Below are 15,036 nucleotides of genomic sequence, written 5' to 3'. Positions count from 1 at the left end.
CAATGTGCCCTGGGTTGCTGTTTGCTGCCTGGGTACTGGTCCACACCTACTCTCTAAGCCCATTCACGACTAAGTGTCGCCCACTGATACCTGCGCCTCACTCAGGCCGAGCTCCAGCATCTCCAAAGACTTGCGGATCATGCTAGATTTCTCCTCCACCAGGTTGCTCTCATCATCTTTCTTCAAGCACTTCAGTGTCTCTAGCAAACTCTGCAGGATGGAGTTGTGCTCATTCTTCAGCGCTTCCAGCCCCTGAATCACTTGCTTTGTCTTAGAAATGATTTCATCCTGCGTAAGCTTCTCCAACTTCTCTTCCTTTATGTACACCATTGTGGACATGTTGTCATACATCCTAGTATGGAGAAAGAAAATCAGACAGTTCATTATAATCTCTGTTGAGATGACATCCTTAAACAGCCACAGTGACAATTATAAATCATATTTCACAGAGCTGGAGAGTGGCTCAGCAATTAAGAGCACTTGCTCTTTTGTTTGTTTGTTTGTTTGGTTGGTTGGTTTTTCGAGACAAGGTTTCTCTGTAGCTTTGGGGCCAGTCCTGGAACTAGCTCTTGTAGACCAGGCTGGCCTCGAACTCACAGAGATCCACCTGCCTCTGCCTCCCAAGTGCTGGGATTAAAGGCGTGAACCACCACTGCCCGGCAAGAGCACTTGCTCTTAAAGAGGACCTGAGTTCAGTTCCTAGGACTCACATGGCAGCTCACAACTATCTGTTTCCCCAATTCCAGGGGATTCAATGCCCCATTCTGGCCTATGCAGGCACTGAACAAATGTGGTGCACGGACACACAGATACACACACAGGCAAAATGCCAATACACATAAAAGTAAGTAGATCTTTAAAAAACGTAAACCAAGTGGTAGTGGTGCACACCTTTAATCTCATAGTCAAGAGGCAGAGGTTGGCAGATCTCTACATTCAAGGCCAGCCTTTCTACAGAGCAAGTTCCAGGATGCCAAAGCTACACACAGAAACCCTGTTTTGAAAACCAAACACACACACACCAAAGCCATGTTAGTGTATTTACTATTTACTGTGCATTTATTTAGCATGTGGTTCCAAGGCCACTACTGTAAATTTGTACTATGTGACAAGCTAGGAAGAGAGTATGCAGGCCAGAAAATGATTGACACTCCCTGAAAGAGAGTGCATGTCCTCTTCACCTGGGTCCTAGTCCTGGTACATAGCATGTTTTGCTAAATGACTGAGATATCTTAAGAGCAGTTTTAATGAAGATCAACCTTTTGGTATAAAGAGGAGGGCAGGGGCCAGGACTGTAAGTGTGAAGGATATAAAAATTTAGGCCCCCTCCCCTCATTCCATAGCCGATAGCAAAGTATTTACAAATTATTTCCCAATAATAAATATGTATGTTTGAGACCATGCCCCTAACAGCCCATAATAGTCTGTTGACTGCTAAGTCTCAAGAGGGTGGTGTTTATTTAGCACCTGTGTCCACAGAGTCACAGCCCATCTCCTGCCTCCACACCTATCTCTTGTCTCAGGAAAAGTATGGTCACCAAGTGCATCTGGGCACTTTGCAATGCTTCTCTCCCTGCCCCCCCATCTGTCTGTCTATGTGTCTCCCTCAGTAGTTAAAAGCACTTGCTCAGGCAGAGGACCTGGGTTCAGTTCTACAAGATGGCTCAGAAACATCTCTAACTCCAGTTCCATAGAATCCAACACCCTCTGCTGGCCTCCATGGGCACTGCAGGCCTGTGTTTACATATACACATAAAACATAAAAACTAATCTTTTAAAGTTAAAATACAGACCCACAAGGTTTCCAGTAGAACCCAACTACAAAGCCATCTGTGGTACCAGTGCCTCTTAGCCCTAGCTTTGCCAGCCAAGCAGTTCTTGCCCTCAATAGTCACAGCCAGCACCTGCCAGCAGCCACATGCACTTGAAAATAGATCTCTCCCTCTGTTCAGTCCCTTAAGATTAAGGGATGGAGGCTGATGCCACGCAAGCCTGATGACCTCAAGTCTGACCCCAGAACACAGGGTGGAAAGAACCAACTCCCAAAATTTGTCCTCTTATCCCCACGTTCACCATTCACAATATGGTACGTGTGCACCTGTTCCCACATAAACATACAGGCATGTGCACATGTTCGTGTATACACACACACACACACACAAAGATTAAACTCGAGAGGGGAAACAAGGTAAACTAGACAGGCACAGGGGAGAGCAATAACTAGTGGCCAAAGGCTGGTATAATGGCAGAACTACACCACAGCAGGACACCAGCAGTCATTCAAACAATAAAATAAAAACCAGAATGGCAGGGGAGGAGTGGGAAGATGGAGAGATGGAGGGATGGCTCAACAGTTAAAAGCACTGACTATTCTCCCAGAGGACCTGGGTTCAATTCCAAGCACTAACATGGCAATTCACAACTCTCTTTAACTCCAGGCTTAGAGAATCTGACACCTTCTGGCCTCTACAAGCATTGCACACATGTGGTGCACACACATACACACAGGCAGAAAACCCTACACATAAAAATAAAGGTTACACCAGGCAGTGGTAGCTCACACCTTTAATCCCAGCACTCAAGCACTCAAGAGGCAGAGACAGGTGGGTCTCTGTGAGTTCAAGGCCAGCCCCATCTACGGAGCGAATTTCAAGACAGGCTTCAAAAAGCTACACAGAGAAACCCTGTCTTGAAAAAAAAAACAAAATAAATAAATAAAATAAATCCCTCAGCTAAGCATGGCAGTACCCGTCGTTAGCCCCAGCAGTTGGGAGTAAGTTTGAGGCCGGCTGGTCTACACAGAGAAAGCCTGCCTGGGCCTGGGGTGGGGGCTGTCATCGTCATCCAGAACGCGCTAGAGCTTCACCAACTCTGCTCTGCTACACCCGGACATCTCTACTTCATCAGCCACATTAGCCACAGACATGCCTCCTACCATCACCTAAGTGAGGCCACTACAGGCCTGGAAACCATAAAGAAAGAAAAGAAAACAAGCTTGCCTTTTCTGGGATAATCCCAACCTATTCCTGGGATCCCTGCCTGCATATCCTTAACTCAAGAGCTTCTCTTCCATTAAATGAGCTTCCAAGATCCCAGTGACGTAATCCTCTCTCAAGAAGTCACAGCTACTCTTGGGCGTGTACTACTGTACTTTTTGTTTTGTTATTTGTATATATTTTATATATATGAGTATTTTGTCTCTATTATGTCTGCACCATGCACATGCAATGCCCTTGGGGACCAGAAGAGGACGGCTAATCCCCCAGAACTGATTTACGATGTGTGTTAGCCACACTGAGGTACTAGGAATTCAATCAGGTCCTCTGGGAAAGCCATGGTGCTCTAATCAATGAACCATCTCTCCAGCCCCACTATTCTTCTCTTAAACATGTCTTCCTCCACCCCCAAATCTACAGAAAAGTCTTTCTCTTCGAATTTTGCTTCTTTCAAAAAAAAAAAAAAATTCTTGACCAAGCAGTGGTGGCACACACCTTTAATCCCAGCACTCGGGAGAGGCAGGCAGATCTCTGTGAGTTTGAGGTCTACAGAGTGAGTTCTAGGACAGGCTCCAAAGCTACAGAGAAACCCTGTCTCAGAAAAAAAAAAAAAAAAAAAAAAAAAAAAAAAAAAAAAAAAAAAAAAAAAAAAAAAAAAAAAAAAAAAAAAAAAAAAAAAAAACCTTGAATCAAAAGTTAAAATAGAGAAACTGCATTTATTTCTGAGGACAGATGATTTTTGTTTTAGCACGTATTACTTAGGTTTTGTATGTGTGCATATGTGTGGACATACAAGCCATGGCATTAATACAGAAGCCAAAGGATAACAACAGGAGTCAGTTCTCATCACCACCATGTAGATCCCAGGATTCAAACTCTGGTTGTCAGGGTTGGCAGCAGACGCTTTACCCACTGAGCCATCTCACTGATGTTTCATGCAGAGACTGGGTTTCACCATGTAGCCCGCACTGGCTAGCCTAGAGCTCTATAGCTATACAGACCAGGCTGGCCTTAAACTCGCACACAGACCCACATGCCTCTGGCTCTCAGTGCTGGTATTAAAGGTGTGGGCCACCATAACCAGCTTCGGAAACATGATTTTATACCATATCCCACCGAAGGGCTCAGAAGCAATGGGCTCCCACTTAAAGGTAAAGGCAGCTGATTTATGGGAGACAAACTCAGTAGAAGGCTGAGGCACTCAGCCATTCCATTGGTGAGACTACAAACCACAATGTCCACATCTTCCAATTCATACCCTGCATGCTCTTGCAGATGGTTCAGCACAAGGAAACAGCCAGAACAGTGCCATGAAGTGTGTCCCATGCATGAGGAAAGTACTGCAAGACCTCGCATTTACTAGCAACTTTGCATACTGCTGAAGCCTTATGGCGTCATCCTCTTTGCCATAGCCTGACAAATGCTATAGGCGCAGAACAACTCTGGTGCCTACTGAGTTCTGCACATCCCTTTTTGTCTGATAAAGAATTCAGTGTGAGCCAGGCGATGGTGGCGCACGCCTTTAATCCCAGCACTCAGGAGGCATAGGCAGGTGGATCTCTGTGAGTTCAAGACCAGCCTGGTCTACAGAGCTAGTTCCAGGACAGGCTTCAAAGCCAGATAGAAACCCTGTCTCAAAAAAAAAAAAAAAAAAAAAAAAAAAAAAATTCAGTGTGTTCAGAGGTTCTATTCTTGGGCCAATGTTGTCTATTTTTATTGTTGCAGAAGGGTTCATTCTGTATCTGAGGGTTTAAGAAAAGCCTGTAGGTCTAGACTAGCCGGTTAGATGTTGGTCCTTGCCTGTTGGAAAACAGTAAGCAGCATAAAATGTGTGTTAGTGTAATGGGTGTGTGCTCAGGGCAGTATGCTGAGACTTCATCTTTTCTATTGTGACCTAAGCACACATCAGCTTGTCTCAGCTCTTCATTGTAAGTGGAGACCACATAAAATGACCTTCAGATTTCTTACTTTCATAAAATACAAGTATGAAAATGCTCCAAAAACTATACACCCCATGCTGGTCTCCAACTCACTACACAGCTAAGGATGACTTCTTTTGAAAAAGTTTTTAGACAGACGGTGGTGGCTCACGCCTTTAATCCCAGCACTCGGGAGGCAGAGGCAGGTGGATCTCTAAGAGCTAGTTCAAGGATAAGCCCCAAAGCTACAGAGAAACCCTGTCTCAAAAAAAAAAAAAGAAAAAAAAGAAAGAAAAAGGTTTTAATACACACACAAAGGAGTAGAGGGGGAGAGGGGGAGAGGGAGAGGGAGAGAGAGAGAGAGAGAGAGAGAGAGAGAGAGAGAGAGAGAGAGAGAGAGAGAGAGAAGGAAAAAAAGAAAAGCACAACTCAGAAGAGTAAGACAATTTTAAGGCCAACTAGGGCTACCATAGCAAAACTGGATCTCAAAACAATAATAAGAAATGTCAAAGGGGCCGGGCAGTGGTGACAGATGCCTTTAATCCCAGCACTAAGGAGGCAGAGGCAGGCGGATCTCTGTGAGTTCTAGGCCAGCCTGGTCTACAAGAACTAGTGCCAGGACAGGCTCCAAAGCTACAGAGAAACCCTGTCTTGAAAAAAAAAAAAAAAGTCAAAGGGGAAATTGAAAACACTGTCAGGAAATACTGTGATGAATTCAGTGAGGCAAGAGGACGGGGGTAAGTAGGGAGCACAGAAGGCTGCTTTTGCTTTTGGAGACAGGGTTTCTCTGTGTAACCCTGGCTGTCCTGTAACCCACTCTATAGACCAGGCTGGCCTCGAACTCACAATCTGTTTGCTTTTGCCTCCTCAGTGCTGAGATTAAAGTATGCACCACCATTGCCTGGCTTATTATTTTTAAAGATCTACTTAGTTTTATTTTATGTGTATTAGTGTTTTGCCTGTGTATGTGTATCTGTGTGTATCTATGCACCACATATGTACAGTACTACTGAGCAGTGGGAGCAAAACCGTGCGCAACCATTGCCCAACTTTTCTTTTTTCAAGGGGTAGCCAGTCTAGACCGGCCTCAATTGCATAGTCCTTCTGACTGCCCCTTCAGCACCCCTCCCGTGTGCTGGCACCACCACGACCAGCTGCTTATTCTTCCTTAAGAATCACCACAGCGCTAGGAACGCAGCTCACTGGTAAGGCACACTTAAGGTCCCAAGTCCACCCTCAGCACTGTTAAAAATCAATCCTCCCACCCCTGAGTACTACTAGAGCACCAGCAGAGAGCCCTTACAGGTCCCTTCCCAGCCCTCACAGACAGCATTTCCTCTATCCAACCTCTTTCTCTAATCTCATCTAACCTAATCCTTTAATCTCCTCTCCTAAATTTGAATCACTGACTGAAGGAGCTCAGTAGATAAGAGTGTCTGCCTGGGTGCCTGGGTACAAACCACTCTATAAAACTGGCAAGGTGACAAGCCTGTAGCCCCAGTACCCAGGAGGTAGGGAGGAAGACCAGAACTTCAAGATCAACCTTGACTGCACAGCAATTAAAACTCTGCCAGGGTTACAGGAGAACTGTCACCAAACACCCACACTCGCTCTCACTCTCTCTAGGAATCTATGCTGACCAAAAATTTATAAAGATGCATATAAATAAAAAAAAGACTCAAAAGCCATTTTAATTGTGTTTACATGCTAACACCACAGACTAGCACAAAAAGATCTTCTTCTTGCCTTCTGGGGATTTTGTATAGTCCTGGCAGTGCACAGCCACAACCAGGAAGCAGAGGCAGGTGGATCTCTGAGTTCAAGGCCAGCCTGTCTCTGATGTAAAGAGACCTTGTATACACGTGTTCATCAAAAAGAATCATTGGTTTGGTCCCAGGTCGCCGGCCTCTGCTACACATCAACACTGGGCCCTTACTGGGACTCTCCCTGGACATTCCATTGTTGCCCTAGGTCATGGTCTAGGAGATTCTATAGCCCTGGGTCCAACCCCCACCCCACGCCACCCCACCCCAAACAGCTCCAGCAGATCACAGATGGGCGGATGTTGGGTGGTGTCACACTGCAGCTTCCATGACAAGATCTTCATTTACTTCCTTTTTCCCTTTTCATTTTGCTTTATTTGGAGAGAAAGGATGCAGAGGCATAGGCTAGATATGAGGGAACAGGAGATGGGTGGGATTGGGATGCATAATGTGAAAGAAATAAAGAATAAATTTTTTTAAAAAGTTTAAGGAGATAGACCCTGTGTAAACAAAATGAAACCAATAAATAAATAAATAAACGGAAAGAAAAAAAAGAAGCCAAGGATGGTGGCTCAAGCCTTTAATCCCAGCACTGGGAGGCAGAGGTGGGTGATTGTGTGTCTGTTCAAGGCCAGCCTGGTCTGCAGAGTAAGTTCCAGGATAGCCAGAGCTCTGTAGTGAGACCTTATCTCAAAACAACAACAAATAAATAAGTAAATACACAAAAAGAGCTCAATTGGTTATCCAATAACAAGTGATCTGCAATGAAACCATATACGTACAATCACTATGAACTAAGTAGGTTTTATTTATATATTTAGGAACACACACATACAAATTAAATAAATAGAAACCATCAATTTGAGAGACAAGGGGAGGGTTGCACACAGGAAGGGATCAAGTGGAAACGGAATGAAGAAAATGATGTAATCATATTTTAACTTAAAAAAAAGTTTTGCCTGGCATGGTGGTATATGACTTTAATCCCAGCACTCAGGAGGCAGAGGCAGGCAGTTCCAGGACAGCTAGAGAAACAGAGAAAAACAAGAAAAACAAAAACTTCAGAATGAACCTTGGAAACATAATACTGAATGAAATGAACCACTCCTAGCAGCTAAGGGAGGCAGAGCCACAGAAAGCAAATGGAAAAGGCTCCAGAGACACACAGCAGGAACATCCTTATAACTGCAGGTGGCTGAATGACAGGAGGGCCTTTAGTCCCAGCACTCTGTGAGCTTGAGGCCAGCCTGGTCTACAGAGCTAGTTCCAGGACAGCCAGGGCTCCAAAGAGAAACCCTGCCTCGGGAAAAGAATGGCAATAGACAGAAAAGACAACTGCAGGCTAAAGGTGACACAATTCACGGGAGACTGCTACCTGGGGGCACAATGTGGTTCACAGCCGGACTCAGAAGCAAGCCATGGTAGAACTGCCCCTAACCTGCTTTCTCCACAATTCTGCACTTCTCTTGTCGGGAGGGTGGAGTGCCCGCACCCGTTCTACCAGGAACAGTGTAGTAACAGCGACAGTCCACCGTAGAAACTTGTCCTGCTTCCTGAGGCAGCAGATGTGAGTTAGATGAACAGATGTGTGCCCACATTAGGCAGTGGAGAACCCATGGCTTAAACTGAGGTAGAGAGGCCAGCTTGGTGAGACACGCCTTCAATTCCAGTACTCAGGAGGCAGAGGCAAGAAAACCTTTGTGAGTTCCAGGGCAGCCTGGTTGGTCACCCAGGGCCACATACTGATTTATACCGTCTTAAACAAACGAAAGGACTCTGAGGTAATGGGAGTATTTTAGAACCAAATGGCCCTCGGTGCATTGCGGATTTACTCTCAGGCCGCCATCTCTAGGCCTATCCTTTGTCCTCACTTCAGACCTGCGTCTCCAGAGAGTCCCCTGGGCCTCCCACAAGCACCTGGAGTTTATCATATCCAAAAGTAGACAACATCTTGTCCTCTTCCCATTCTCCCTAACATGCTGGGTGACACCATCCAGTGAGTCACCAAAGAGCAGAGAAGCTAATGCATTCTTTCAGCAAACACTTAGGGCTGATCGTACACCGAGACAAACAGGGATGAAATCCCAACCTGGTGGATAAGAGCAATATATGAGCAAATAGACAATAAACAAAGTAAGAAAATAAAAAACCAGAGAGTGGAGAGACAACTCAGCAGTTAAGCACATTTGCTGCTCACACTCATTTTTAACTCCAGTTCCAAAGGATTTGGTGCCCTTTTCTGGTTATCTCAGGCATCAGGCATGCATACAGTGCTCACACATACATACATACACAGGCAAACACTCAAACACATAAAACAAATTAGCCCTTTAAAAAAAATGGTAAACAAGAAGTCAGGCAGGATGGGGCAGAACCATGGCTTTTAACTCAGAACTCAGCAAGCACCTAGCGGTGCTTTAGAGGAGTCAAGCGGCCAGGGCTGGGGCAGGCCAGGACACTACTGAGCACTTCAGTAGCTGACTGACGTGGTCCACTGGCCGTGATCTACACAGGCTCACTCCAACACAGGCTGGTGTCCTTGCCCTCCTGCTCCTCCCTACCCAAGGCTGACGACGGCACCTTAGGTCCCACTGACAGCTCCAGCCACTGTCCTCACTCTGAGGAGCTCACCCTGTCCACAGCACCACCCACACCACTGCCCTGACCTCCTGGCTCATCTTGCCCTCCTTCCAACCTCAAAGCAGGAGCAGCCTCCTTGGCACCTCCTACCACTGCATGGGCATTTATTTCCTGGCCTCACCTTCCCTTTACCCCACCAGGACAGTCTTCAACCACAACCCACTCAGGTCTTATTTCCTCCCATCAGGGTCACACAGGGCCAATCTGCCCTTGCCTTTGAGTGCCCAGGAAGAGCCTCCTGACCACTCCTGCTGGGTCTAACCTCTCTGGGGAACTGTCCTCGCCAGGATCCCTAAGAGCGCAATGCTGTGCAGCGGGTTTTCAGCAGTCACCAGTCCCATGCTCCCACCATCTTCATCAGATAGCTTTATTCTTTTTGTTTGAGGCAGGATCTTGCTATGTAGCTGAAGTTGGCCTCAAAATCTGTCTCATCCTCCAGAGTGCCTGCGCCACCATGCCTAGTTTCCAACAGTTACTTCACACCCCAGCCTTGACACTAGCTTGCTTAGGATGGCAGTCATTTCTGCTGCATACTCTTGATTTCTGATATTCACTCAACTAAGAACGAAGTCACTTCTGACTTTTCTTGCTCATTGTTTTAAAAAGATCATGTCTAGCCGGGCGGTGGTGGCGCACGCCTTTAATCCCAGCACTCGGGAGGCAGAGGCAGGCGGATCTCTGTGAGTTTGAGACCAGCCCGGTCTACAAGAGCTAGTTCCAGGACAGGTTCCAAAACCACAGAGAAACCCTGTCTCGAAAAAACAAAAAAAAAAAAAAATCTTTAGAGATTTTTATTTTTTCCCAACCTAAAAATACATGCTTTAAAGTGTTTAATGTTTTTAAGATTTATTATTTATGTGTACACCTGCATGGTTTTTTTTTCTTTGTGCACCATGGAGGTAAGAAGAGTCTCAGATTGCCTGGAACTGGAGTTAGAGACTGCCTGATCTGGCTGTTGGGGATCAAACTCAGGTCCTTCTGAAAGAGCAGTAATTGCTCTTAACTGAGCCATCTCTCTAGTCCCAATGTATTAATTTTTTTAAATATAAACAATTAAATTGTGGGCAGTATTTGATTTGTTTGTTCTTGAGCTGAGGAAACAGGACCTTTTGAATGCTAGGCTAGTACCTTACCACCAAGTGACATCCTCAGTATAAACTTTACTATGGATTATTTAAGATATATGTACCTCACTTCCTCCTTCTTTGCATTTGGAAAAAAAATCCCTGTCCAGCTTCCATGCATGTCTATACTTTCCCATTTTTGTTGTCTTGAGACAGATCTTGTACTGATGACCCTCCTGCCCCAGCCTCCCGAGTGCTGGGTTATAGGTATGTACTGTCACTCCCTGCTGGATGTTTGCTTTTACAACACACTGCCATGCCAGGTGAATGTAGCTGGTGTTACGGAGGGGTCACCACCAGGTCCCACCCCAGGCCAAGGCTGGCCTGAATCAGGACACATCCTCTGGTGATCTGGAGGCCCACCCTCCCACATATCTGCACACGCTGAGATTTTAAACAGAATCACTGCATTCTTACAAATACTTAGGACACAGAACAGTAAGTCCAATTTCCTACAACTGGGGTTTGTGGGTAGTCCATGAAAGATCCCTACTGTAGCGGCCTTAGGAGACTCAGGTCAGTCCAGTTTCCTAGTGGGGTTTTCACCGTCCTATTACAAAGCATTCCAAGCTAATTCTGATCCAAGACTTAGTCATGCTGTATAAAAAGGCTTGGAATTTAAGTAACGCAAAGAATCAAAAATGCATCTACCCCTCTACATAGCAATTTAAATAGTATATAATTATTTTGTTCTCACCGCTCCTCCCCACCCCCACCTCCCGTTTTTTCTGTGTAGCCCTGACTACCCTGAAACTCGCTCTGGAGATCTACCATTGGGATCAAAGGTTTTTTGCCGCCACCTCCCCAGCCTCTCTAAAGACATCATTTTTTTTCTTTTGCAAGTACACCAGATCATCACTTAATATGTAAATTCTCAACCTGTTTAAATAATAAAACAGTAGCAGTCAGTGACAATTCCAACACAATACACCTGCAAACTTCGTTATAATGCCATCCACTCCATCACACATTAATATTACTTTTTGAACGCTTTAATTTTTTTCTTTCTTAATGGGAAGGGGGCTCCACATATAACAAGGAAAATCACTTCAGGCTGGGCACGTTCAGGTCGCCAGGGAGATTCCACACCCGGCCACTGAAAGAAATAGACTGGCTGGCCCCAGGCCATGGACCACAGCATGACAGCAGGCCGCCCAGGGCGGTGCCGAGGAGAGGTGGGGGCTGGAAGGGCGGGGAAGCCTAAGACAAAGCCAGCCGGCTGACCCCCAACACACACACCACCAGCGCCGCCGCCTCCCCGGGACGGGACCTCAGCAGCGAGGTTTTGGGACCCTAAGCCCGCAGCTGCTATTGAAAGGCCATCCCCACCCCGGGGCCTAAGTCAGGGCGGGGCTCTGAACACAGTTGTGACAGAAGCCTCAGGGACACAGGAGAGGAGCGGAGAAGAGCAGAAGGGAAGGGGCAGGGACCCGAGCCTAAAGTGCAGGCAGAAAGGGCTGAGCCCCAAACCTGGAGGGTCAGGGGCGGAGAAGGAACGAGTACTTCAACACAGACAGGCGCAGACCTAGAAGGGACAGGTCCCGAACCAGGATTGGCGGGGAGGGGACAAGAGCTTCGGTCTGGAGATGTGCAAGCAGAAAGATGACAAAGACCCCAGAGAGAAGTGGCGCAGACAGGGCAGGAACCCAAACCAGGGGCGCAGGTAGACCGCGGATAGAAGGACCGCATCCAGGAGCTCAGGGACGTGACAAGAGACCCGAGTCTGGAAAAGAGCAAGCAGCGGAGAAACCCCAGGCTGGACGGGCACCGGCTGGAGAGGACCCACAAGGACAGCGGAGTGCAGGCGCACAGACAGAGGTGAAGGAGACCGGGGCTCTGAGAGGCGCAGGCAGCGCGGGGAGGGGACCCGAGCGTGCAGACACGATTGAGAGGGCCGGGGCGGGGTCTGGGTCGGGGCGGAGGGCCAGGATCGCGACCTGGAAGGGCCGGGTGCAGATGCGGCGGTGGACGGGAAGGGCCCGGGAGCCTCAGCCCGGAGGATGCGGGCGGGAAGGGGTCGCGGCTGCGTCTGGAGCGCTGCGCACCAGCCGCTCGGAGCCCGGGGCGGGGCGGGGACGGGGCCGCGCACTCACCGTCCGATCGGGAGCGCCGCGCTCGTCGCGCTGTCACAGGCCTAGGCCGCGCAGAGCCCAGCCGCCTCAGCAGCAAGCAGCGCCTCCGCGGCCGCCCCGCAGCATCCTCACCCCGACCCGCGCTCCGCAGCCTCGCGCCACCGCTCCACCGCCGAAAATGGCGTCGCCGGCGCCGCGCCCGCCCCACAATGCCGCGCGCCGTGACGTCATCCACCCTCGCGCCGCGGGGCGGGGCTCAGGGGAAACTGAGGCGGGGGTCCACGGTGCTTTGCTCTCCAGAAGCCTCTGGTCCGCGTGTGGTCTTCTCTGGCTCGGAGGTCTTATCCGTCCCACCTCAAGGGACAGAGAAGGGGGAAGGATGCCAGGCGGCCAGGACCCACCCTCCGCGGCTCGCTCCTGACCACAGCCCTCGACCTCCAGCCTGGCCCGAAGGGCAGGCTTGCCAGCTCCGGTTGCTCCTGGGCCTCGCACAGCCGCCTGGCACCCCAGCTGCAGGCCTGACTCAGCAGCCGGCTGGAGGGCACGCTGAGTCAGTGGCAAGGCCGAGCTTGCCCGTACCAGCTTGGGAACCCTCCAGGTGCCAGCAGACGTCCCCAGAGAGGCCCGGTGGCATTACTAAGGGGTAGGGGTTGCGAGTGCCAGTCTCCCCACCTTGGGAACCGCGGCCCTCTACTGATGATGGTATTGCTGGGCAGTGACACCTGTCAACATCAGGGAGGCAGGTGCTTTTGGTCTTAACAGCATATCCAGTAAATTTGACAAAAAAAAAAAAAAAAAAAAAAAAAAAAAAAAAAAAAAAAAAAAAAAAAAAAAAAAAAAAAAAAAGACTGGCTAATAAGGAGAAAGCCCATGAGAGCTCAGATTAGCCTGAAGGGAGGCTGTGGGATCTCAATCAAGTAAAGCCCCAGCACACAAACTGCTGCTTAGCTGTGTGTCACCAGCTCTTCAGCCAGTACGCCTGCTCCTGGCCAGGTGCTCTCGGGAAGAAAAGAGGCTCAGCAGAAGCCCACTCCATCCTGCGGGTCAGCCGCGGCCCCTCAGCCCTGCATACCTTGCACCCTTCTTCAGGAAAGGACGAAAACTACCTCCTCTTTTTTTCATCTGTCCCTTGCCATCACTTTATTCATGCTTTAGGATCTCTTTCCTTTGCCCCTTCAACTGATGTCCACTAGGCTCCCACGGTCCTCGTGGGAAGACCCAGGTGCATAAAGTGGCAGAGGATGTCTGCTTCCATTCCTGTAAGGCTGCAGCAAGACTTGCTGAAACGGTAAAACAATAGGCAGGTGAAGGGGGACAGGTACACAACCCAAACTCCAAGGTCAGAGAGGTGTGCTGATACCAAAAATATAGAAATAGGCCCACAATGGAGCATAGAACGCTCCAGTAAAACCCTGGGACAGGAGCACCCCTGTTTTGTTGGGGGGAAGAAAAGAGGTAGGCCAGGAGGTGGTGGCGCATACCTTTAATCCCAGTACTAGGGAGACAGAGGCAACTGAATCTCTGAGTCTGAGGCCAGTATGCATGGTCTACAAAGCAAGTTCCAGGACGACCAGAGATGTTGCACAGAGAAATCCAGTCTTGAAAAATGAAAAATAAGAAAATTTTTTAAAAAGGAAAGAAAAGACCAAGCTAATCAACATTGCCACGGCCACACATCCCTCTCAGCACCAGGGTAAGACTCCTTAGCTTGGTCTACTGTCTTCAAGACCCATAGGGCCTGGTTACGCTGACCTCCTCTTACCCTGTCCCTAGCTGTCCTCATCTGTCCCTGAGTTTGCATGCCACACTCAGTTCAGCGTGCACTTTCCTAGAATGTTGCATACCTTCCTGGGAAGACAGACATCTGTTCGGGGGCTGGAGAGATGCTGAGTTAAGAATGCCGAGCTTTCAGGAGACTGAAGTTCTGTTCCCAGCACCCACATTGGGGAAATGCTCACAGTTGCCTGTAACTTCAGCTCCAGGTATGTGTAGCCCTCTTCTGGCCTCTGTGACGCCTACACACATGGGCACACACCCACACATACACATAAATAAATGAAGAACTCCATCCTAGTGCAGCTGAGCCCGCAGCAAGGGTGACTCCCAAGTAGCTGTACCACCAAAGGCCACCCAGCATGTGTGACAGCTCACAAATCTGCAGTGCTGGAGTTCCATCCTGTTAACCTATCGTCCCAATACACCCAGGACCTCTCAAGACTATGGACAGCTGGTGCAGGAAGGAGTGGTCACTGGACTCTTTTGAGTGAGGGTCTGGTACCTCTCCTGGGACTGGTAACGGTTCCTTCCCATGCTAGCCAGTGCTGTATCATGCTTCTTCTGTTACCACGCCTGCAGAGCCAAGGTATTCTGTAGGTTCCCTTGCAATCTCTGCTCCATTGTGGCCATGGGCATGTTATTCCCACAAGAATAGACCACAGCACATGTTTGTTTGTTTTTTTTTTTTTTTTTTTGGTTTGGTTGTTTTTTTTTTTTTTTTTTTTTTTTTTTTTTTTTAAGGGTTT

General features: G+C 48.2%; 1 protein-coding gene across 14 annotated transcripts in view; it reads right to left on the bottom strand.

The window, feature by feature from the left end:
* Klc1 (kinesin light chain 1) overlaps positions 1 to 12,698 on the bottom strand; it is a 49,435-nt gene extending 36,737 nt beyond the window's left edge. For 8 of the 14 annotated variants that reach the window (XM_050154632.1, XM_050154636.1, XM_050154634.1 and 5 more), the window contains exons 1-2: positions 12,536 to 12,696; positions 91 to 352 (exon numbers count right to left, since the gene is read on the bottom strand). In XM_050154632.1, coding sequence (XP_050010589.1) covers positions 91 to 351 — 261 coding nt within the window. In that variant the 5' untranslated portion in view covers position 352; positions 12,536 to 12,696. Of the gene's footprint in view, positions 1 to 90; positions 353 to 12,535 lie in introns of all 14 variants that reach the window. The other 6 variants (XM_050154637.1, XM_050154635.1, XM_050154641.1 and 3 more) reach the window with 2 other exon arrangements.
* Between the last annotated feature and the right edge of the window lie 2,338 nt (positions 12,699 to 15,036).

This window comes from Alexandromys fortis, unplaced genomic scaffold, assembly GCF_014885135.2.
Source record: "Alexandromys fortis isolate MF-2015 unplaced genomic scaffold, M_Fortis_MF-2015_v1.1 scaffold_91, whole genome shotgun sequence".
Lineage (NCBI taxonomy): Eukaryota > Metazoa > Chordata > Mammalia > Rodentia > Cricetidae > Alexandromys > Alexandromys fortis.
This window is presented reverse-complemented; position numbering and strand designations above follow the sequence as displayed.